General features: G+C 49.9%; 1 protein-coding gene across 1 annotated transcript; it reads right to left on the reverse strand.

Moving 5' to 3' along the window:
* Positions 1–6,099: 6,099 nt before the first annotated feature.
* On the reverse strand, positions 6,100–7,695 carry LOC100278558 (uncharacterized). Its single transcript, NM_001371714.1, has 2 exons — positions 7,071–7,695; positions 6,100–6,970 (listed from the first exon to the last, which is right to left on the reverse strand). Exons 1-2 carry the CDS (start codon positions 7,623–7,625, stop codon positions 6,314–6,316), a joined length of 1,212 nt encoding a protein of 403 aa, NP_001358643.1. The 5' UTR covers positions 7,626–7,695; the 3' UTR covers positions 6,100–6,313.
* Positions 7,696–25,507: the final 17,812 nt, after the last annotated feature.

The raw sequence follows: 25,507 nt of genomic DNA on the forward strand, positions 1-25,507 counted from the left end.
TCCTCTTCGCATCCTATGAACTATAAACATAAACACTAGCAAACACATTAGTTCACAGGTTGTGTTAATCAACAAACACCAAAACTCATTTAGCCAAATGGCCCGAGTCCATTTTCCTTACAATCATCACTGTGCCCCCTCACCGACGTGTAGTAGCTCTTCATCTTCGCGATGGTGCTATCATATTTCCCCTGTACCAGTCGACAAACTCAAACAGATAGATAGATACACCAAAAATGATTTAGATGAAAATATGAAGGTGATTCAATCAAAACTGGTCTCATAACTGTCATGGGGAAAAGACACATATTGGTAGCAAGTGTCATGCAGCAGGTATAAAAGAATCGAATTGAAGATGTAGCATCATAGTATAGTATATAACATCATTATGTGTCTGAGTTCACTACGGCTACAAGAACATGAGGTATTGTTCACGTTGAGTGTAACAAAGAAAACTTAAATGAACAAGCCTAGCGTTGGCTTTGTTGCAATACCATCAAGTTAGTTAAATGTAAGCAAAGCCTTCTTAAACAGGTATGTAAGCAAAGCATCATGCAATACCATCAATTATAGAACAAGTATGAATTATAGAGAATGGTAAGGCTCAAGAACAAGTGAACCACTAATAGTTCTTACCAAGGTTAGCGACACCTCCCAAATCCCAACTATGTGCATAATTTAGTACACACTTTAAAATAGATTTGCATCATAGGTACAATACTTATAGAGAAAAAATAGACTTGAACTATAGAAATTATTGAATTATTAATATAATTGAACCTTGACAAAAAAATATCAGCAATCAAACTATCCTGGCAGCACACTTGGCTAGAATGTTTTTTTGATGATTTTCGTTCTATATGCCTACTTCCAGAATTTAAATCCTTTGAAATGAGAAAATATTAGAATGACAAGAAACTGAAGCACAAGAAATGAAACACAATAGTGGCCGATCGAATGGTAAAAGACGGATTTCTGAAACTTTACATGAACAGCAAGCACAGTTTGCAAAATAAGCATGTTCGTACTTGTAGTAACTCTCCACTGAAAGCGTCGTGACGACGTGCTCCTGCAGCAGCTCCAAATTAACACAACTGAAACTGCAAGATGGAAAATGTAGAGAAACAATTATAGGACAATTAGCTGCTTACCGAAGATGAGGAAACAAAGGGGCACTGGAAGAACATATGGTCCAAAATTTCTTCTACTAATTGTTGGCACAAAACAGTCATTGGATTCCAATTCATATGCCTTCTTCTCATAATGTTTCTAGTGCTAAGTCTAGGTTTGACAAGATCCAAAAGAAAACTTTATGCTTTGGATAACAAAAGGATTCCCAAATCAATTTATGCATGATACGAAAAGCAGAATTTTTTTCTAGCATTTTTATTGAGAAGAACAACCTAGACCGAGTCACTAAAATCTGCTTTCATATCTAAAGCCCAGCGTTGGCTTTGTTGCAATACCATCAAGTTAGTTAAATGTAAGCAAAGTCTTCTTAAACAGGTAGTACTCCCAAAAGCATTGAAGCTAACAGAGAAAATCATGCCCAAAAGAAGAGAAACACAAGCACTAATATGTTGAACGACATGTCAATGCTGCCCAATGTTACATAAAAGAACTTCAATATACTACCGGTAGCATGTTAGACCTCAAGCATCCTAACATAAAAGAACTTCATACACTACCAGAATAAAGGTCATATAACCGAGGATAAAATTTAAGTATTTAAGCAGTTAGACAACTAAAGACAACTTGTCTTATCCTTCTCAATAGAACTAAGCTGATTTACTTTCCCTGATCTGTGATACAGATCAGTCGCATGGGAATGGATGCCTAGACTCGTTAGTTCCACAGCTAGCGACACTATCCATGGGGTCCATGATTTGATTCAAAAATATCTAATTAGAAGTACATATACAATTGGCATGAATATGTGAACAACTTCCCCTAACACAAATATGTTTCCATTACCTCAGTTAAAAAATATTTTGCAGTTAACAATAATTAAGACTCTAGATCTATCATGTATTTCTAGTGTAGAGGCGCGTAAGACTACAAAGTGCCTAAACAAAATGACTAAAGATGTTGATCCGATCCAATGGGAGGAAAAAGACTGAAGATCACAAAATTGCTACCCAACCTTGCCACGGAAATGCTAGGCAACCTTGCATCAATGTGCCAAAACTACCAAACCATACAACCATCATCGGATCATCAAACATATAATTGAAGAGACTTAAAAATACAAAACACACCTTATGGGGGAGAGATGTAGGAGATCGGTGGTTGAATTTGCGACAGGGGGAGAGATGGGGGGATCAGTGGTTTAGAGCAGCAAATGTTGGCAGAGGGATCAGTGGTTGTATCTGCAACTCAACTGGTTGCCTCCCCATTTGTTCTTGTAGGTGGGCAGAGGTTACCAAGGTTGATGCAGCGTCGTTGATGGAAGGTGAGCAACAACAATGGTGGGGATCGCGGAGCATAGGGGTAGGAGAGCGTTGATGGAGGTCGCGCACCTCCTCCCCACACCCTCAACGCGCGCGCCATCGACGTCGTGGGGGAGGTGCACGTTGATGGCGGCCTCGGATCCCCGTAATCGTAGAGTAGAGGGGGAGGAGGGTGGGGGGATCCGTGGCAACCTTCCAGGCAATGGCTAGAATCCGGCTGCTGTGGCATTTGGCCTCACCTGGCTTGTTCAAACTCGCGGCGGCGTGAATCGAGATGCTACCGGTGTTGCTAACCACGCCCCCATCCCGCCTACCTCCAGCAGGGGAGCCGTGCCCCCGAATGCTTCCAGGGGCAGGGAGCGGATCCTAAGGCGAGGCCGTTGACGGGGTCACGCTAGCCTGGACGATGGCGACGAGCGCCCTGGCGGCGCGCGCGTATGGCGGGATCGTGCCCGTGTGGGGGAATCGGACGACGAGGGTGTGTGCGAGTCAGGTGGAGAGAGGAAGGGAGGTGAGGCGGAGAAGGGCTCAACGGCTATGAAGAGGCGGTCTTCAGGGGCTCTCGCGACGGGAATCTCGCGATGCGGGGGCACGACAGAGGCCTAGAAGGTGGGGGAGGAGGGTGGGGCGGATCCTCGGCCACCTGGGATCTGCGCGCGCCATCGACGACATGGGGAGGATGGTGGGGCAGAGCAGATGGGGAGGAGGGCACGATGGGGTGGAACCTCGGCCACCTTCCATCGACGGCGTGGGTAGGAGGGCGTTGATGGCGGCCTTGGATGACGGGGATCGCGGAGCAGAGGGGTAGAAGATCCTTGACATCTTCCGTTGATGGCTAGATAGGAGATCCTCGGCACCTTTCGTTGATGGCGGCGCGGATGACGGGCGGTGTTGCCTGCGCGCTTGGGTTCCGGGGCTTGCTGCCTGGCTCGAATCAAATATGATATTTCCGACAGCTATATGCTGGCTGCCTGGCTCGAATCAAATGTGATATTTCCGACAGCTATATGCGTTCGCTTTATGACGGGTGGGCCCTGGCAGAACCGTGCACCAATATTATTGTGGACGCCTACACTACTTGTCTTAAGTAGTATAGATTTACTACTAATTTAAGTTCTGTTGTTTGTACTTGATATACTACTACATTTAAATATGGAGTCAAAACAGAACTTATTTGGAGCACAAGACAGACAGACACATTTAGCTAAGCAGCGGCACATGTGAATCGCATTCTAAACTTCAATATAACTGAAACAAATGTATATCGTTCTCTGAATAACTAAAACAAAACCCCGGTCCCGGTGGCTCCCTTAACACCTAAAACATAATGCATTTCCTACATCCAGGATATTCCATAATGTCTAGTTCAAATATTGGTGAATCAGAGGAATGTAAAATACATTTCCTACATCCAGGATATTTAGAATTTTGATTCCCCATTTAATGAACAACCAAGAAACACATGGGCGGATTTACGACCGGGGCTGCCTGGGCTGCAGCCCCGGTCGCGGCCCAATAACGCGAGGAGCAGGTCTTCAGCCGCAGCCCAGCAGCTTCGCTAGTCGCTACCCTAGTCCAGCGTTCAGCCGCCGCCGCGCCGAGAGCATCTAGACGCGGAGACGCCAACGCCAGAGCCGCAGACGCTGCGCAAGTCTTCTGGCCTTCTGGGCACCCACGCGAGTCTTCCACCGGCGGTCCGGCGCCCAGGCCGCTAGGCGCCAGGCGCGACTGCGCGACCGCCCAGGCCGCCACGCCAGCGCCAGGCCGCCACGCCAGCGCCAGGCCCGACCGCTGGCCCGCTGCTGCCTGCTGGCTTGGCTGCCGCTGCCGCACGCGGCACGCCCGCCGAGGCCGAACGCCCGAGCCGGATAGCCGCTGACCGCCCGACCGAGTGCCCGAGCATAGCGAGCAGGCGAACAGAGCTGCAGAGCGGTGAGCCCTTCTGTTTCTGTCAAGTTTGATTTGAAGTTTTAAACTTTTAATTTGAATTTGATTATTTATTTGAACTACATATTTCTTCAATGTTTAAATTATAACTTGCTTCTTGTGTCATATTAAATATCAATTATATTTTTTGTTTGGTTTAAATTTTTTTTGTTAGTCTTAATTTATTAGCCCCCTCTTAGATGATTCCTGGATCCGCCACTGAAGAAACATGTTTACTAGCCTCAGTTAATAAATTCCACACATCTCATACAAAACCTTTGCACCAATGCAAAATCTTCATTGTTGCAGCCAGCCCGAATGCCAAAGAACTAGAACTAACCAATGCACAACACAACAAGCTTTCATTCTAATTTTTGTGTGGAACAATATGAACAAGGTAGCGCAAGAACAAGATTTCTCAGCCCCATGGCAACTCCTCTGTTGGAACTTGCTCTCAGTTGCAAGGGGATCCAACAAGGGTGAATAATGACGTCAACAGGGTTCTCGCGCAAGATGGCAATAGCTCTGTTAATCTGCCCCCTCACGGGCACTGTGCGGGGGTATTTATAGGTGTCTGAGCGCCCAGCGCCTTGTGTTAAGGACACATGTGCCCTTGGATACCTAGATTATCCCCAGAATATTCCCATAAAGCAGGGTTACAGACTGTAATTACAGGAGTGCCTTTGCAAATTAGGCCCGTAACACGCAGCGGCCACGCGGGGCCCGTTACAATGGGCCGGATCACACGTGGGCCTCTGAGCTGGACGAGGCCGCTTGGTGAGATGACGACGTCGCAGCCTTCGTCTGGCGCCGTATCGAGCGAAGGCCTGCTTTGTCTCCGTCGGACCAGCGACTGCAGCGAAGGCCTGTTTTGTCTCCGTCGGACCAGCGACTGCAGCGAAGGCCTGCTTTGCCTCCGCCGGACCAACGACTGCAGCGAAGGCCTCGAGCGAAGGGTGGCGTCTTTGCCTTCGCCCCAACATCCTCCCCCCCTTTCTCAACCCCAGGTGGCGCAAGAACAAGGTGGGCAACCATTTGTCCACTACAACAGAGATCTAAAGATTTGGATGAATTGCCTCAAAATCATCTATCATCGGAGTTCGATTTGGCGTCGCCATCGCAAATGAAGCTGGCGTCTGTGAATCCCCACTGCCTGGTTCCATCGGGGTTACTCATAGTTTATTAAAAAAAAACTGTTTTACGTTGTTCTACACTATAAATTGCACTGTTCGTATATTGAAATTCAAATTCAGGTATATGTACAAAGGTGGATAACCTGGACATAGTCTAAATATTGGAACGCTGCCCGTATCTGTTAGAGACATTTTTTTATTTTTTTCTTAAAATAAGCATTAAGGCCAGGCTTTTAAGGATCTCGTGGAGATGCTAAGAAGCCCTCACCTGGAGCTCGTTTCAACAAGTGTTGGACCAGCAATAAAACCAAACCGAGATCCGGCCCAGCACGAAGAACGAAGTCAAACCTCTTTCACTAGGCCCGCCTTTTCCGCCAAATCACCGGAGCTTCCTCTCATCGGCGGCCCTCAAATTCCCGTGCCGAGGATGGAATGGAAGCACCGGTCGCGTCGGCGGGCGCACGAGAGTTGCGTGCTCCGTCTTCCGCCCGCGTTTACGGTTTACCCACCACCACGCAGCGCTGTGCAACTACAACGACATGCCTACGCCATGTCGCCGTGAGCCCAGCCACAAGACACCATGTGATCAGTTGACAAACGGGATGTTCATGATACACTGTGTATATGGTTCGCAAAAGAAAGAGCTTATTCTCCTCCTGAGTCCTGATAGCCTGATGGTGGACTCGAGTCGACTCTCTGCCTGTGATTCCCAGCTCAACCTGGGTCGATCATCCACGGCGCAAAGAATAGTAGAATGCTATGGTACACTGCCTCCTGCTCCGGTCGGTCGATCGTCTGGTCAGGTCACCCGAACCCCATGACCTTGGGCGCCAGCCGGAGCAGCGGCTCGAGCGTGTCCGGCGAGAACTTGCGCGCGAACAGGTTGCAGATGCCTCTCCTGGCGCCGTTGTAGAAGCACCGCCTGCCGCCTTCCTCCCTGATCTCCCTGATCCGCTCCTCCGTCACCTCGTCCGGGCCGTGGGTGTGCGGGTGCCGGTTGACGGGCCGCTTCCAGTCCGCGTACGTGAGCGTGCGGTTGGCGTTGCGGCGGCCCCACCCCAGCAGGCTCACCAGCGTCGGCAGGTAGTGCTCGTCGATGAGGCACTCCCTCCGCCCCACGCAAAAGTCGCGGAACGCCGGGAAGCAGGAGCCGTCCGCGACGGACTCCAGCGCCAGCGCGCGGTCCATCTCGAACCACTGCGCGCCCTTGCGCCACCGCGCCAGCGTGATGTTGCGGGTGGCGAAGAAGGGCCGGTAGCGCGACCGGCTGCCGCCGTTCTCGTAGCAGTCCACGAAGCTGGTGTCGGAGCCGGTCAGGAAGGCGTGCACGGTGGGGAAGTCGTACACCGGGATGCACGCCTCGGAGAAGAGCGCGAACCGCTCGTTGCCCAGGTCCAGGAGCGCGTTTGCCAGGAGCCGCCGCTCCGCCTCCACCAGGCTCGCGTCGCCCCATTTCGTTATCTGCGTGCAATTGCAATGCAATAGAACCACCGAGATGAATGAAGTTAATGTGTAGTTGCGTTGGTCGAGGTGCATGTTCTGGGATGATCTTGGTAATTACCTGGCTCGGGATGTAGCGGCCGTAGAACGGGGAGTCCGTCGGCGGCGAGCCGGTGTAGGACGGGTGGGCGTGCACGTAAATGGAGTACCGGCCTTCGTGGCCCGCGAAGAACTTCTCCCACAGGGGCCGGAGCGGCAGCTCCCCCCTGACCAGGAACAAGAAAGCCACCTTGGGCACGCGGCTGTCTGGCGTGCGGCGGACCATCGGCGCCATGGACGCTCGCCAGTACAGCTCCTCGTCGGTCATGTTGTGCATGACGCCGCTCGGGGAAAGGAAGCCCGCCGACCGCAGCTGCGGGTTTTGCGGCAGCGGCGGTGGCGGCGGCGGCGTTTGCGACGGTGTCAGTGGTGTCGTCAGCGGCGGAGGCGAAGACGACGGCGCAGCACTAGAGCGTAACGGTGGCATGAAAGGGAGGTAGTATCGGATGAACATGGCGTTGGAGGAGGTCACGCCGAGAACGAACCCCAACGAGACGAAGAGAAGCATGGATGCCACGCCGACGACCCTCCCGCCTAAGCGAGACGACGCCCGCGTGGGCTTCTTTGTGTCCTTCATGGCTTCATGGATATGGCTTGGCTTCAAGCTAGCTTAGCATGCGTGACACCGCGATGGAGAAACGCTCTGTCCTGGACAATGGCCATAAAATCGCAGCCTTATACAATGGCTACTGCTCTGCTGCCTCGTTGAGGGGAATCGGATTTCACGCACGGCGCCGATCGCTTTGCTTTCGATGCAAATTAACATGGCTTGTTCGTGCAAAAGCTGCTAGTGTACATGCCCAGCCTGGTTCACTTCGCTAGCTGCTATTCTTTTAGCTGTTAGTAGGATGCAAGCAATCGATGAGTCGTAGTTTTATCTTCCAATTGCTTCCGTTGCGAACTACCGATGCAGAACTGCTCGGGCCCGTTCGGCAGTGTAAAAACGCGGCCTCTGCTGTATCTGTTGGTGCTACATTGACTATGGTATTTAGGGAGTGTTTGGTTCCAATCACCCTTCTAAACTTTAGAGACTAAACTTTATTTCTAAAATTTCTATTTAGAGGGGCCTTATTTAGTCATAATCTTTGGTAGTTTATGATGTGGAAACCAAGCACCCCTTATAGTATCTCCAATAGCTATATAAATTTAGCACACTACATTATAGATTTAGAAAGTTACTAAAACACTTTGAGGAGTAAAAAAATGTTTGTGCTCTAATAGTTCTCAATTTATTAGTTCCAAATTTTTAAAATTGCCCATGCCAACAAAAGGTTTGCCTTTTATTTTTAATTGAGGTGGCGGTAGAAATCAATATCAACAACTCTTCGTGACATCTTGGGAGGTCGGAGCTATCGATGGACGACCATACTCTCGCGGTGGCGTGAAGACAACATAGGAGGTGCTCTGGTAGTGTGGGGGATAGATATCCCCTGGGTCCACTAAAGAAGTAAAAGGACTCACGAAAGGCCCAAGGGCCCAATAATTCGTAAGGTTATTCTTTCGTGGGCCTAGGGAAAGACAGCCGACAAAAAAGAGAAGATGTGAGACTGGATTGGTGCAAACCTGAATGGCCCACAGCGTTGAACGAATAAATTGCAACAGAGACCCGACTTTCCCGCGCTGAAGCTCCCATGCAACGGAGCGATGCGAGGATAAGTCGGCGAGGGTCACGTAGGGATAAACTCAGGAAGTTCACTATCTCTTAGCTACTTGTTGTTATCATATCCACGTGTGCTGCCCCACGGTCGAGTATATAAGGCCTAGGGGCACCCCTTCAGATCATTCGACCCTATCTTACTTAGCCACCCACGTAAACTCTCTGTGCCCTCAATCCAGAGAGTCCCCTTGTAACCACGCTCATATACTCACCAGGACGTAGGGTGTTACGCACTTCTAAGCAGCCCGAACCTGCAAATCTTGTCCATTGTCCCTCGTGCGATCGGCACAAACCATTTTGCTACAGTTGTCGGCACCGTCCTACTCCTAAAAGCATCCTGAGGGGCAACCCCGGGTGTGCGGTCGGACCCAAAGCACCGACAGCTGGCGCGCCAGGTAGGGGGTGTGTCGACAATCCAAGCTAGCTCAATGGCCGTCACCTTCCACAGCAAGATCGCCGTGCGTCCCGGATCTATATTCCGCTTCGGGACAATTTCATCCATAGCGGATGAAGAGGGAATTCTACACCGCCTCGCAGATCTGCCGGAGCAGAAATCCCCTCCAACAAACTCCGACAATGCTGGAAGGACGCTACCTCCGGCTCTTCGGAAAAAGGTCATCTCCGGGAAGGCTGGAGCAAGAAGCTCGCTGACCCGGAAGAGTCCGTTGTCTACTTCCCCGACGAAAGAATGGACACTGATCGCGAGAAAGAAGGAGACCAAGAAGAAGCAAGTCGTTCTTCCCGTTCCTCCGGCCTCAAAGGAGAACGGAAAGAAGGTCGCCACGACAGCGGAACCGTTCTACCCCGACGTCCTCTTCATTGGGAGAGTGGAGTCGCCCGCCGTCTCCGACGATGAACCGACTGTGCCTGGAGAAGAACCACCTCAACGAGAATCCCGCCGACGGAGGAATCGACGCAGGAACGTTCGACGACATCACGCAGCCGGGGAGCGGGATCCGGAGCAACCTGTCTCGCGAGACGAGGTCTCGGAGGTAGGAGAAACTCCGGAAGAACGCGTCTTCAGGGAACGAAGGAACTCTCGACGACGTGATCGCCGACGGATTCAGGAGCAAGCCGAACAAGATGCAAGGCAACGCCGGGAGAATCCGCTCTTCGGGCGCAACCTGAACCCCGACTTCGCCCGAACTATGAACACGCCGAGCGAGGTCGGAGGCGTTCTAGCTCGGATAGCTGACGGACTTCCTCGGACCCCCGACGCCGAGGGATATCGACGCCTGTTCACTCAGGCGGCCAACCATCTTCTACCGCTCGCTCACCCGCCGAACGATTTGCGACACGCCATCAACAGTCGCCGAGACGCGCGAAGCTCTATCAATGCTTCGCGCGAACGGCGGCATGAGAACGAAATTCGCCGTCGAGAGGAGTATGATCGAGATCATGGCATCCCAACTCAAAGCCAGGCCACCAGGACTGAGTCGGCAACAGCTTCAACTGGCGGTACCACCCGGGGATGGTCGAGGAACCACCACCACCACTCCCCTCCCCGGGACAGACGTCATCCCCGACGACAGGAGGACACATGCGGAGTATCCGCTCTGACTCCACGCCTTAGGGCCATCCAATGGCCTCCCAACTTCAAGGTATCCAATGTCGACAAATATGAACCTAAGCAGGATCCAGGGGGTTGGTTAGCCGTCTACACCACCGCTGCTCGGGCTGCTGGAGCATCCGAAGACGTCATGACCGCATATCTACCCATCGTCCTTGGGCAAGACGCGCTGCAGTGGCTACGACATCTACCCCGACACTGCATCGACGACTGGGGAGACTTCAGTCGACGTTTCACCGCCAACTTCCAGTCTCTCTCCGACAAGCCAGCGCAATCATGGGACCTCAAATCCATCAAGCGCCGAGGGGATGAAACTCTCCGGTCGTACCTCAAAAGGTTCCAGACCATGAGAAACCGCATCCCCAAGGTCACGGAGGCGGCCGTGATCGAGGACTTCTACAGAGGATCTAATGACTCGACTTTCGTCCGAGCCATACTACAAAAGGCGCCGACTACCTCCGAGGAGCTGTTCCGAGAAGCCGACCTCTACATCACCGCCGACGAGCGGGCCCAGGATCTCATTGGAGGAGTAAAGCCTGCACCGACAGCACCACGACGCGACGCGAACCAGCCACCCGACAAACGTTGGGAGAAGAGGTCTCGTGAAGAAGTACACGCCGCCGGACCACCCGCCTCTCGCGCCCGAGGAGGACCTCATGGAGGCGAGCGCACGCTGGACGACATCCTCGACGCCCAGTGCCCATACCACAAGGACATGCGCCATACTCTCCGTAACTGCCGGGACTTCAAGCACTCCGTCGGGCACGGCCGACCCTTCCAACCTCTACCGCCTCCTCCGCCGAGGGGAGGACCAGATGAACCACGACAGCCCCATCGGCAGGAGGAGGGGGGAGGAGGAGCTTTCCCACGCGTTGACAGGGAGGTCAACGTCATCTTCGGTGGACATGGGTCGCAGGAGAACAAAAGACAACAAAAGCTCAACGACCGCCAGATACTGGTGGCGACCACCGGACCGCTCGCCCCATACCGGTGGTCGGAGCACCCGATCATTTTCACTCGGGAGGATCAATGGCTCAACTTCGACCATCCAGGCAAATACCCGCTCCTCGTCGATCCGGTGATCCGAGAGAGCCGGGTAAAGAAGGTGTTAGTGGATGGGGGGAGCAGCATCAACATCACCTTCCCCCGTACACTCCAAGGCTTGGGAGTTCATCTCAAGGAGCTCCACGAGTCAGACACTCCTTTCTTCGGCATCGTGCCGACGGAAGGGGAATACCCGCTGGGCCACATCTACATGCCGGTCACCTTCGGGACTCCAGAGAACTACAGAACTGAGTTCCTGAGGTTCGAGGTGGCGAACTTCGATTGCGGGTACAATGCCATCATCGGGAGACCAGGGTTGGCCAAATTCATGGCCATTCCGCACTATACATACATGATACTGAAGCTGCCAGGACCGCAAGGAATCATAACTGTACGCACCGACTTCCAAGGTGCCGCAGAATGTTTCCGAGTGGCCATCCAAGCAGCCCTCACCACCAAGCCGTCAGCAGTTCCTCCCACGCCGGCGAACTCTAAGCCTGAGGAAGATCTCGCTGTACCGGCAAACGAAGCTCAGGCCGTGACCTCTATGCGGCCGACTGAAGAAACCAAGCGGATCAACCTGGGGTTCGCTGATGAGCGCAAGACGGCCATCATCAGCTCCAGTTTGAATGACAAATAGGAAAGCGCGCTCGTCCAGTTCCTGCAAGATAACCGAGACGTATTCGCGTGGCAACCTGCGGATATGCCGGGAGTCCCAAGAGAACTGGCCGAGCACAAATTGAAGGTCTATCCTCAGGCGAGGCCGATTCGGCAAAAGCTGCGTCGTTTCACGCCCGACAAGAGAGAGGCCATTCGTGCCGAGTTAGCTCGTTTGGTCGCGGCTGGATTTATTAGAGAAGTATTACATCCCGAGTGGTTAGCCAACCCTGTTCTTGTACTCAAAAAGAATAAAGTGGATTGGCGCATGTGCGTCGACTACACTGATCTCAACAAACACTGTCCGAAGGATCCCTTCGGGCTCCCGAGGATAGATCAAGTAGTGGATTCCACCGCTGGATGTTCTGTGCTGTCTTTCTTAGATTGCTATTCCGGGTATCATCAGATCAGTTTGGCAAAAGAAGACGAGGAAAAAACGGCGTTCATCACCCCGTTTGGTGCTTTCTGTTATACCTCCATGCCGTTCGGCCTCAAAAACGCTGGGGCGACTTATCAGAGAGCCATTCAAACATGCCTAGCCGATCACTGGGGCAAGCGTGTGGAGGCTTACGTTGATGACGTGGTGATCAAAACAGAGAATTCAGAAAACTTCATCGAAGATTTACAGCTGGTTTTCAACAGCCTGAGGAGATATAGATGGAAGCTCAATCCTGAAAAATGTGTTTTCGGGGTACCAGCAGGAAAGCTGCTCGGATTTATTGTCAGCCACCGGGGAATTGAGGCTAATCCAGAAAAGATTGAAGCTATCATGAAGATGGAAGCTCCTCGGTCACAAAAGAAGGTTCAGCGACTCACTGGATGTATGGCAGCTCTGAGCAGATTTATATCCAGACTGGGAGAGAAAGGTTTACCATTTTACAAACTACTCAAGAAGGTGGACAAGTTTCAGTGGACTTCAGAGGCACAAGAAGCTTTAGATGCACTGAAGAAATTCTTGACAACACCACCAGTATTGAAACCACCCCGGCGAGCTACGCCGACTCAACCGGCTGAAGATTTGCTGTTGTATATCTCTTGCACGACTCACGTGGTAAGCACTGCGTTGGTAGTCGAGCGAGTGGAAGAAGGGCATGCCTACCCGGTACAACATCCTGTTTACTTCATCAGTGAAGTTCTAGGTCCCTCGAAGAAAAAATATCCTCAGGTTCAGAAGCTATTATATGCAGTACTTCTAACTGCCCGCAAGCTGCGTCACTACTTTGACGACCACAAAGTCATAGTAGTTACTGGTTTTCCAATAGGAGATATTCTTCACAACAAGGAAGCCATTGGCCGAATAGCCAAGTGGGCTTGCGAGTTGGGATCCCACGATATCGAGTTCCGACCTCGCACTGCCATCAAAACTCAGGCACTGGTTGATTTCGTATCAGAGTGGACAGAACAGCAAGTTCCAGACAATCCAGAGACAACAGAAGTATGGCGAATGTATTTTGATGGCTCGCTGAAGCTGCAGGGAGCAGGAGCAGGGATTCTCTTCACTGCACCGGGAGGCGAACACCTCAAGTATGCTCTCCAGTTGCTATTCCCAGCCTCAAACAATGCAGCCGAAGCCTTGATACACGGATTAAACATCACCATATCACTGGGCGTCAAAAGATTAATGGTATATGGAGATTCTCTGGTAGTCATCAGCCAGATAAACAAAGAATGGGATTGTTCAAGTGATTCAATGGGAAAATATTGCACTGCCGTCCGAAAGCTGGAAGATAAATTCGAGGGTCTGGAATTTCACCATGTAGAAAGAGATCGGAACACGGCAGCCGATATACTATCCAAACTCGGATCCGGTCGAACTCAGGTCCCACCCGGAGTCTTCGTGCAAGAAATCCTGCAGCCGAGTATCTCGATGAATCAAGCAGAAGAGTGCAACATCATGGATCAACCCGGGTCAGACTCTGACGATTGGAGACAGCCGATTATTAAGTATATAAAAAATGAGGAAGAACCAGATGACAAGAACTCGGCAGAGCGTATTGCCAGACAATCGGCTCACTATACCCTCATTGGGGAGGTATTATACAGGAGGGGCGCGTCAGGCGTCCTCATGAAATGTATTCTCCCGTCCACCGGGAAGCAACTTCTGGAGGAAGTCCATGCAGGGCAGTGTGGAGTACACGCAGCATCCAGAACACTAGTCGGGAAGGTTTTCAGGTCAGGATTCTATTGGCCAACGGCGAAGAACGATGCAGCCGAGTTAGTTCAGAGATGCGAAGCCTGCCAATACCTGTCAAAGCAACAGCACATGCCAGCACAGCAGCTGCAGACCATACCGGTAACTTGGCCTTTCGCATGCTGGGGACTGGATATGATTGGACCTTTCAAGAAAGCTCAAGGAGGATATACCCATGTGTTGGTGGCAATTGACAAATTCACTAAATGGATAGAGTTTCAGCCCATTGCTTTTTTAACCTCTGCTAAAGCCGTGGAATTCATACAAAGCATAATATTTAGATTCGGGATACCAAACAGTATCATTACTGACTTGGGATCCAACTTCACCAGCTCAGAATTCTTTGACTTCTGCGAGCAAAAGAGCATTCAGATCAAGTATGCATCCGTAGCACATCCAAGAGCCAACGGGCAGGTTGAGCGGGCCAATGGAATGATATTAGAGGCACTCAGGAAAAAGGTCTTCGATAAGAATGAAAAATTCGCTGGAAAATGGATAAGAGAGCTGCCTTATGTTGTTTGGAGCCTGAGAACCCAACCCAGCCGAGCCCTACATGGAAATACTCCTTTTTTCATGGTCTATGGGTCGGAGGCAGTGCTACCTGCTGATCTCAAGTTTGGGGCGCCAAGATTGATCTTCGAAAGCATAGCAGAAGCCGAAGCCACCAGGCTGGAGGACATTGATGTACTTGAGGAAGAACGACTGAATGCAGTGATCCAGTCAGCACGGTACCAGCAAACTCTAAGGCGCTATCACGACAAAACTGTGCGGCAACGTTTCTTTTCAATAGGAGACCTCGTCCTCCGCCGAATTCTAACAGGGGAGGGACGACACAAGTTATCACCCTTATGGGAAGGGCCATTCATAGTAGCAGAGGTCACTCGGCCTGGATCATATCGCCTCACCCAGATGGATGGCACAGAAGTTGGAAACTCCTGGAACATAGAGCACCTCAGAAAGTTCTATCCCTAGCTATATTTCAAAATAGCTGGAGCGATCATGTATAATGGAAATATGTCATCAATAAAGAGAGATTTCAAAGATACTCGGGTTGTTTATGATTGGCTTGCACGATTACTTAACTCAGGGTGACCACTATGCCCTACAAACGGAGCAATTGACTTAAGCCGGCAACGACTTAAGGCGGTGCAACATGCTCACGCTTACTTAACTCAGGGTGACCACTATGCCCTACAAACGGAGCAATCGACTTAAGCCGGCAACGACTTAAGGCGGTGCAACATGCTCACGCTTACTTAACTCGGGGTGACCACTATGCCCCACAAACGGAGCAATCGACTTAAGCCGGCAACGACTTAAGGCGGTGCAACATGCTCACGCTTACTTAACTCAGGGTGACCACTATGCCCTACAAACGGAGCAATCGACTTAAGCCGGCAACGACTTAAGGCGGTGCAACATGCTCACGCTTACTTAACTCGGGGTGACCACTATGCCCTACAAACGGAGCAATCGACTTAAGCCGGCAACGACTTAAGGCGGTGCAACATGCTCACGTTTACTTAACTCAGGGTGACCACTATGCCCTACAAACGGAGCAATCGACTTAAGCCGGCAACGACTTAAGCCGGTGCAACATGCTCACGCCTACTCAAACCCAGGGCGACCACTATGCCCTACTAACGGAGTTATTGGATAAAGTCATTGATGGCTTAAGCCGGCATAGCATACTCGCGCTTATGCAATTCAGGGGATGACTTCAATATCCCACAAACAAACTTCATAATTATCGTGTAGCATTACCACAAATTTGCGAACTAATAAATTCTGATACGATAAGAAAGAAATCATAACATTCGAATGATAAGCTGATGTCCTCTAAATGAGTACTTGCTCATACTAACCGCGTGCTCATGGCACGCAAAGTGTTTCTCTATTTTCCAATATTTTTCTCAGGAACGACCGACGAAGAAGGGTGATTCGAAGAATCGGGGGCGGCATGCACGTCGGCTTTTATATCTTCAGGAACTACCACTCCGGGTCTCCTCATCAAGATTCGCCCCGCTCGAATAGCCTTGTCCATGGCTTTATCGCGCTGGGCTTTGAGAGTAGCAGCAGTCTCTTCGGCGATTTTAGCGGCCAGCTGAGCAGTTTCTAACTCCTGAGCAATGGATTTCTTAGAAGCTCGAAGTCCCTTGATGGTGGCATCCTTCGCTGATACCAGTTGCTTGAGGCGGGTCACTTCGTCTGCAGATTCTTGCAGCTGGCGATGCTGATTGTCCATTTCTTCCATCGTAAAACGGTGGCTCCTCTCCAAGATGGTTAGCGAGTTGCTAGAATCTCGATACAATCTGTCCAGATTATCGCGAGAAGCAGCAAGGATGCGTTTTTCTTCCTACAAGCAAAAATCAACTCATTCAGAATCCAAGCATGAAATAAGGCGAAGCATGGTTTCGTAAGTTACCTTTTCGGAGTCAAGCCGAGCATGAAGAGAAGAACTCAGAGCGTTGGCATCATCCAAAGCAGCGGAAACCTGATTCAGTTCAGTCTGGCTCTGAAGATACTTATCCTCGAAGTCAGCACACCGTTGAGCCATTTCAGCTTGATCTCGAGAATGTTTTTCCTCAAGGACTGCGATTTGCCGAGTCATTCCTATCAAGAGGCAATCAAACGAAGTGAGGTCAGAAGGTAAAACAATCCACGAGCAAGGGCAAGGAAGAAGAAGAAAGAGCACTAACCAGCATTAGTTGCCTCCAACTCGGATACACGACGATGAAGCAACACTGGACTCCAACGCTCAAGAGATGAAGCCACTTCTGGGATGGAAGCACCCTGCGATTTCAGCTGACTGGCCAATCCATTCACCAAAGCCTGATAAGAAGAGCGGATGAACATAATGATAGCAATTCATGCAACATAAAGATCAAACTAAAGCACAGCACAGCACCTGGAGGTTGGAAAAGAACGAAGGGATCCCCAAGTCAGGAGAAATCAGCTGATAATAAGGTGCCAGACCACCACCCGAAGCAGCTTGCGGTAGACCAGTAGGAACGAGCTCAGTACATTCAGCAGAGCTTAACGCCAGACCAGTGGGGATGCTGCCTTCTAAAGCGACCCCCTGATCCGGAGTTTGGGCCACCACTATACCGTCGGAGTGCGGGGGTGAACCCGCATGAACATCCATAGAAGTGCAAGAAGGAGACCTCGCTCGGACACCCTCGGGGGCTGGGTCAAAATTGGCACTGCCCACTTGAGCCGGATCATCCCCGGCAACACCCTCGGGGGCTGGGCAGTGGCTTACACTCTTCACCCGATCTAAGCTTTCCCCGGTGACATCCTCGGGGGCTGGGCGCCTGTCAGCACTACTCAAGGAGTCCAAGCTCTCCGCCGTAACCACCTCTAAGGTTGACGGGCCTTCGGCCACTTCCATAGGACCAGGACAATCCAAATTTGCATCCCGACCCTCAAGATCATGCTCTAAGGTCGACGAGGCACGGGATGACCTCAATCCAGCGTCGGGCACGACAGCACAAGTCTCTGTTGCATCAACATCCACAGGCTCCGATAGCAAGTCTTCTGGGACCATATCCTCTAGAGTTTTATCAAAGTCGGCCATGGACAGCTCTTGCAAACCAACAAGGGCAGACAAAGCAGGAGAAGGAACTCCACTACTTCCACCGCTAGCAATGAATTGCTGACTGTTTTTCCGAGTTAAAGGAATTTCATCTTCTTCCTCTTCATCCTCTACAGCGGCAACACAAGCAGCACTCCCACTGGGATCACCAACAGTTTGGGCACACCCATTGGGGTCAACAACAGTTTGGGCACACCCATTGGGATCAGTATCAGTAAGACCGATTACAGGCACTTCTTCAGCAGCAGGAGCTAAAATGCCGGCGTCCTCATCAAAACTGGATACTCGCCGGAGGCGTCTTCTTTTTTTCTTTTGCTCATCAGCAGAAGGCTCGGGATGACTAGCTCGGCTAGGGCGCCTCGGACGAGTGCTGACAGTTTTTGAGACATCCAAAGTTGTATCAACCGCTGGAAGGGGCACCACTGCCAAGGTACCAACAGGAGCAGCATCGGACGAATCCTCAGCTAATAGATCAAGCATATCATTTATGTCAGCATCACTGGGATTCAGAGGCACCTCAAAATAAACCTGCCGTTCATCATCAGGAATCGCCCCGAGCGAAGCAACTAAAGAATTGACTTCCTCAGCAGAGGGTCGCACTCTAAGGCCCAAATTGCTGTCAGTCACAGGCGGATTTGACACAAAAAGGGTGAAATCTTTGGGAGGAGGCAGGTTCCAAGCTGAGTATGCCACTGGAGCACCAACATTCGAAACTTTACCTCTGAGGATCATTTCAAGTCGGCCTACCAAGTCAACAGAAGGAATTCTCTTATTGGTAACCCGAGTTGAGTCGGCCAGCCCTCGGTACAGATATGCTGGATAGGCCCTGTCCTTCAGCGGCTGAATGTTCTTGAAAACAAAATCAGTAACCACAGCTTCGGCAGTCAGACCTCTTTCTTTCAATAATCCGACTTCAGTAAGCAACACGCCTGCTTCGGCAACTTCTTGATTTGTAGGAGACTCAGTCCAACTCGGAGTGCGAACGTCTGGCTGTCTTCCCGACCGGGAGGGGAGAGAATTTCCATAATTGTCAACTATAAACCACTCCAGACGCCACCCTTTAATGCTATCTTTGAGGGGAATCTCAAGATACTCGGTCTTTCGCCCACGGCGCATTTCCAAACTAGCACCTCCAACCAGCTGATGTTGCCCCCCCCGCCATCCCAGGGCGACAATGGTACAGATACTTCCACAAACCAAAATGCGGCAGCACACCGAGGTAGGCTTCGCATAGGTGGACGAAGATGGAGATTTGGAGAATAGAATTAGGGTTCAAATGGGTCAAGTTGATATGATAAAAGTCAAGAAGGCCACGGAAAAAAGGAGAGATTGGAAGGCCGAGGCCGCGGAGAAGGAAAGGAGCGTAAACTACTGATTCGTGGGTATCTTCGGTTGGGACAGTAGTCCCGTGGCAAACTCGCCAAGAACAGAGTTCCCGCGGAGGAAGAACCCCGATGGAGACAAGATGGAGAAGCTCATCTTCGGAAATAACAGACATGTGGTTACCTGCGAAAGGTAACTGACTGTTGGGGTCGATTGCGGGGATCACCGCAGCAGACGAGCTCGCAATTTTCCTCTTGGGCGCCATCTTGCTTCTCACTGGCGAACAGAGTAGGAGGCGAGTGGCAGAGAAAATTCAGATGCGGGAATGCAAGAACTAGGGCACAGAAAGCAAAGGCGGCTAAAAGTGCAACCCTTATGGGATATTCTTGAGCCAGATACCGTTTCAAAAAGTGCCCAGTCATCACCCGGCGGTTATTTCCGAAATCTCAGCATGCCACATGGACACCTGGCAGTTATTTCTGGAAAAGTCAACGTGCCACCTCATCATTCGGATATTATCCTCAAAATAACTCGCGCGGCTGGCTAGTACTCGGCGTTGCCTCTAAGACGCTGACCCCGTATTCAACCGCTCGGCATTACTTCTAAAATGCCGACGCCGACCTTCAAAACACTCGGCGTTGCCTCTAAGACGCCGACCCCGTACTCAACCGCTCGGCATTACTTCTAAAATGCCGACGCCGACCTTTAAATCACTCAGCGTTGCCTCTAAAACGCTGACCCTGTATTTTATCGCTCGGCATTACTTCTAAAATGCCGACGCCGACCTTCAAGTCACTCAGCGTTACCTCTAAAACGCTGACCATGTATTCTATCGCTCGGCATTGCTTCCAAAACGCCGATGCCGACCTCCAATCACTCAGCGTAGCCTCTAAAACGCTGACCCTGTGTTCTATCGCTCGGCATTACTTCTAAAACGACGATGCCGACCTCCAATCACTCGGCGTTGCTTCCAAAACGCCGAACTTGCATTCTGTCGCTCGGCATAACCTCTAAAATGCCGACACCGACCTTCAGTCACTCGGCGTGGCCTCTAAAACGCCAATTTTGTGTTCGATTGCTTGGTGTTACTTCTAAAACGCTGATTTCAACCTTCAATCGCTCAGCGTTGTTTCTAAAAATGCTGATACCGACTACAATATTACTCGGCAACTACTTCCGGAAGCGTCAATGTGATGCACAAGTTATTCATCTACTATATCAAAAAGAACCAGTTCAACAATCGAAGAGAGTGAATCACCGAGATGAGGTCAACAACGTTTCTTCATTAAAAGGGAAGTTAATAAAGTTTACAAACCAACTCTTCGCGAGTTGGTGCTTCCCTACTTCTACTCTACATTACTACTACTACTAAACTACACTATACTACTCTACATTACTGCTACATTATTTTAACTACATTATACTAATATCTAAAGACCAGTGGCGTTTTAGCCACTGGCCTTGCCGCCGCTGCCCTTGCCGCCGCCGCTCTTGGTGCTGCCCTTGTCGCCGCCGCCTCTGGTGCTGCCCGTGCTGCTGCCGCCCCTGGTGCTGCCCTTGCCCCCGCTGCCTCCGCCGCCGTTGCCGCCATCACCGTCTCCGTCGCCACCGTCGTCGTCGTCGCCATCGTCGTCGTCATCTTCCTCCTCGCCGCCGTCCGAGTCCTCCTCATCCGAGGAGAACTCCGACTCATCCGAGCCCTCGAGCCCGGAGCGCTCGACGGCCCGAATGTACGTCCAGACTTCCGCCGCAAGCCCCTGGGAGTCGTCTGAGTCATCAGACGACTCTCGCAGGGGGATGGGAGCCGGAGATCCCTCGGACTCAGAGGAGAACTCCTCCTCTGAGTACTCCGAGTCACCGAACTCATCCGACGGAGGAGTCGGCTCGCGCTTGCGTTTGGTGCCCTTGCCCATGGTGGAAGCAGACAGAAGGGAGGAGAAGAAGGCAGTAAGTAACAGCGAAGAGATGTGAAAAAACCAGAGAAGCAAAGGCGTTATTTATAGAGAGGAAAGCAACCGCTCACTTCCAACCGCGGTCACTGAACAGTCGCAAAGCATTCAATAAGCACTCCCACCCATCTGAAGACACGTCAGACGGCGGACGCCGTTTGATGCATCACTACACCCATTGGGACTCCAGTCAACAGCGCAAAGGATATGATTACACTAGCCGTCCCATCACATTGCAACTCAGAAGTAGCCGGTTAAAACACTCTGCGTACCAAGCCGTCCCTTGCCCACACCCATTGGGGGGGACGCCCAGGAATTATCAGTATATTTTTCAAAACGGTCACATCCGTACAGGGCGTGCAGTAAAATACCTCAAGACAAAAATGAGATATCAGTAAGGATCAGAGGAAAGCCAAATATAGCCAGCAAAGTACAAGATATGACCGACAGAAGTGATGTGAGGACTAGACACAAAACGTCCATCAAACGTCCAATCAAGCTGCAGAAGCAAATAAATTGCATTACCTAGCAAGATATGGACGGATTGCAAACTCGGCTGCTAAAGACAAAACATATGCTGACCTCTGCAGCAAAATCCGGATGACGTAATGCTGACCTCCAAAGCATATTGCGGATAGTTTCATGCCAACTTTTACAATCAAAAGGAAGACCTTCGAACGGATTATCTTTAAAAAATCCATTTGAAGGTCGGGGGCTACACCCATTGGGTGCACCTTCGGTGCACCCCATGGATTATCATTCTGAATCAATATAGTGCCGACCTCTAAGGCGTGGAACAAGATTGGAAAGATCAATCCTCAACTGAGATGCAGGAGCGCGAATGGAGATAATCTTTGGAGAAGACCTTCGAGTAGATTATCTTCTAAAATCTACTCAAAGGTCGGGGGCTACACCCATTGGGTGCACCTCCGGTGCACCCAATGAAGTCCAGAATCTTATAATCCAAAATGCCGATTTCTAAGGCATAGGCACAAAACTAAACTTTGGTCGAACAAGTGATCAGAGCAAGAGAAAATAGCAGAGAGTCATTTTTGGACCTTGGATCTTTGAGTTGATTACCTCTAAATCAACCCAAAGATCGGGGGCTTGTGGGGGATAGATATCCCCTGGGTCCACTAAAGAAGTAAAAGGCCTCACGAAAGGCCCAAGGGCCCAATAATTCGTAAGGTTATTCTTTCGTGGGCCTAGGGAAAGACAGCCGGCAAAAAAGAGAAGATGTGAGACTGGATTGGTGCAAACCTGAACGGCCCACAGCGTTGAACGAATAAATTGCAACAGAGACCCGACTTTCCCGCGCTGAAGCTCCCATGCAACGGAGCGATGCGAGGATAAGTCGGCGAGGGTCACGTAGGGATAAACTCAGGAAGTTCACTATCTCTTAGCTACTTGTTGTTATCATATCCACGTGTACTGCCCCACGGTCGAGTATATAAGGCCTAGGGGGCACCCCTTCAGATCATTCGACCCTATCTTACTTAGCCACCCACGTAAACTCTCTGTGCCCTCAATCTAGAGAGTCCCCTTGTAACCACGCTCATATACTCACCAGGACGTAGGGTGTTACGCACTTCTAAGCGGCCCGAACCTGCAAATCTTGTCCATTGTCCCTCGTGCGATCGGCACAAACCATTTTGCTACAGTTGTCGGCACCGTCCTACTCCTAAAAGCATCCTGAGGGGCAACCCCGGGTGTGCGGTCGGACCCAAAGCACCGACAGGTAGCGTCAAGTCGTTTGAGCGCTGGAGTTGGATTTATGTTCAACAGGACGGTGTGCCGTCCTGAAACAGTGACTGGAGTATGCTTTTTGTGACGGACTTAACACCAACGTTGATTTAGTGAGTTCCAACGAGGTTGATAAATGTAGGGATAAAATTAGGTTTTGTAGAGATTTTGTAATTTAAGTACTTGCTTTACATAACTGTTGGAGAAGAGTTTTTTCTCGAAAACTTCTTAAATTCATATTTAGGGTGCTATTTACATAACTATTGGAGATGCTCTTATATTAAGTTAATACTAGTAGTGTGGCCCTCATTCACTACTACAAGTTGGATATGTAGAGACGATTAACTTGCTTGTATACACAGAGCTGAGCCAGCTACCTCTCCTATTTCCGTCGCTATATTGTATAACCTCAATGTATTGACATGAAAAATTCAATAAAGCTCCCTTTTATCGAAAAAGTAGGCTAATCTAAAAATATAGATGCTGCTAGAAACCAAAGTCACCTCTATAAATAGATCTCTAGAGGCAGTTGGAATATCCTTTTGATATGGGTTAGCATGTAGTGAGCCGTGGGGTGCACATATGTAGCTCTCATAATGGTGAAGTGGTCGACGATTCATTTAAACCAAATGCAATTTGAAGGTTCCCGTAATGGTGGAGCACCCAAAGATATTTAAGTTCATTTTATATTTTGAATTTGTGTATAGGAAAGCCGCACTATTAAGGGGATACAATGCATAAGCTTCAACATGCAACCATGTGCTCAAAAGTTCCACCACAACATCCTCAAAGCCTAGTCATAATAGGAAGTCTTTTGTTTCTCCTACTCTTGGTTGCTTGGCTTGAGTGGCACTACCATGCCCAACCCAGTACTACCATAACTTGAATCTGACTATTGGGTAGAAAAGGTGTATATCTACCACTTTTGTGCCCCTTCAATGGTAACTTTTTGATCATACCTCATTGTGCTCAACTAGAAAGTCTCTTCATTTTTTGAACTCCATTGGAACACCTCAAGCTTCTCTCAAAACTTTCCACTTTGATTCTAAGAGATTGAGTCTCCAAACTATGCTAGATAGCTCACCAACCTATTCTTTAACTCCAAGAGCACTTGTTTCACGTTCAAGCTAGTAGTTGTGTTTGTTACTCTTGGAGCGTTGCTCCAAGCCAGTAAGAGACATGCTGCAACTATTGCTAATAGAATTTTGAGTGCTATTTTTAATAGGCCTATTAACTCCCCTCTAGGCATAGTAGACCTTACATAATGGGATCAACTTTCATGTTTGTTTCGGAGATCTACATGGTGTATGACTCTAACAAACTCAATAGTCGTATAGTGGAGACTATTGTTGTTCAAGCTTCTCTAACTCTTTGCCAGAACTTGCTAGAGGATCTTGTCGAGAATTTCAATCAATTTTCGATTGCTAGTCTAACTCGGGTGAGGAAACAACTCGAACAACTTCAGTTCAACTTAAACACAACCAAGTTTTCTAAGTTGTCTTCTGAGCCATCAGACAACTATGGTCAAAGCTTCGTATGACTACCATTTGAATTCAAGAATAATGCCTCTGACTACCAAACATCAGCACCATGATTCATCCTTTCTACCCTTTTAGTTGAGGAGGAAGATGAAGAAGATGTCCTTGTGACTGGTGCTAAACAATACCGAGTCCTCATTACCACATAAAAGGGAAGATTATATATTGACTAGGTGCCAGGCTACTCAAGAATTCTTTTGATTCTTTGTTTATCTTTACCTCCATGGAGCCATTGCCATATTAGCCTGGAACCACTGCCACTTGAAAGGGAAATAGGGTCAAACCTTTTCCTAAATGATTTTAGTGGTTGAAATTGCCCAACACAAATATTGGACTAACTAGTTTGCTCAAGATTATATGTTCTACAAGTGTCAAAGGTTCAGCACAAACCAATAAAAAGATTAAAGTTAGGGTTCAAAAGAAAGGAGCAAAAGAAAACAAAGAGAACCCTGGTCTGGCGCACCAGACTGTCCGGTGTGCCACCGGACTGTGTCCGGTGCACCAGGGTGGATCGACTTTAAACTCTTCACCTTTGGGTTTCTGAGAACGCGCTCCGCTATAATTCACCGGACTGTCCGGTGTGCCAGCGGAGCAACAGCTCGCCAGCGCAACGGTCGACTAACAAGTGAATAGTGCGCGGACAGTTCGCGTAGAGTCAGAGCAGCGCCAGAAGGCGCATCGGACAGTGAACAGTGACTGTCCGGTGCAACACCGGACTGTCCGGTGGCCTAGGCTGTCAGAGCTCCAACGGTCGAAACCGCAGAACCCTAACAGTTGGGTGACGTGGCTGGCGCACGGGACAGTGTTCGGTGGCGCACCGGACTGTCCGGTGCGCCCATCAACAGTAGCCCTCCCCAACGGCTGTTTTGGTGGTTGGGGCTATAAATACCCCCAACCACCACCACCATTCAAGGCATCCAAGTTTTTAGCATAGTGCATTCAATACAAGAGCTCTAGACTTCACTTCAAGACACAAACAAGAGATGAAATCCTCTCCCAAGTCCAAAATCACTCCAAACACTTAGTGACTAGTGAGAGAGAGATTTTTGTGTTCATTTGAGTTCTTGTCGCTTGGATCGCTTTTCTTCTTCCCATTCTTGTTCTTCACACACTTGTAATCAAAGCAAGAGACACCAAGTTGTGGTGGTCCTTGTGAGGGGTCTAAGTGACCCATTTGATTGAGGAGAAAGCT

Source organism: Zea mays, chromosome 3 (assembly GCF_902167145.1).
Source record: "Zea mays cultivar B73 chromosome 3, Zm-B73-REFERENCE-NAM-5.0, whole genome shotgun sequence".
In the NCBI taxonomy this organism is placed as follows: Eukaryota; Viridiplantae; Streptophyta; class Magnoliopsida; order Poales; family Poaceae; genus Zea; species Zea mays.

Excerpts from the sequence above, each read along its gene's own strand:
- LOC100278558 (NM_001371714.1), bottom strand. The coding sequence starts at position 7,625 with ATGAAGGACACAAAGAAGCCCACGCGGGCGTCGTCTCGCTTAGGCGGG. Across the intron at positions 6,971-7,070 it reads GCCGCTACATCCCGAGCCAG|ATAACGAAATGGGGCGACGC; the intron begins GTAATTACCAAG and ends AATTGCACGCAG.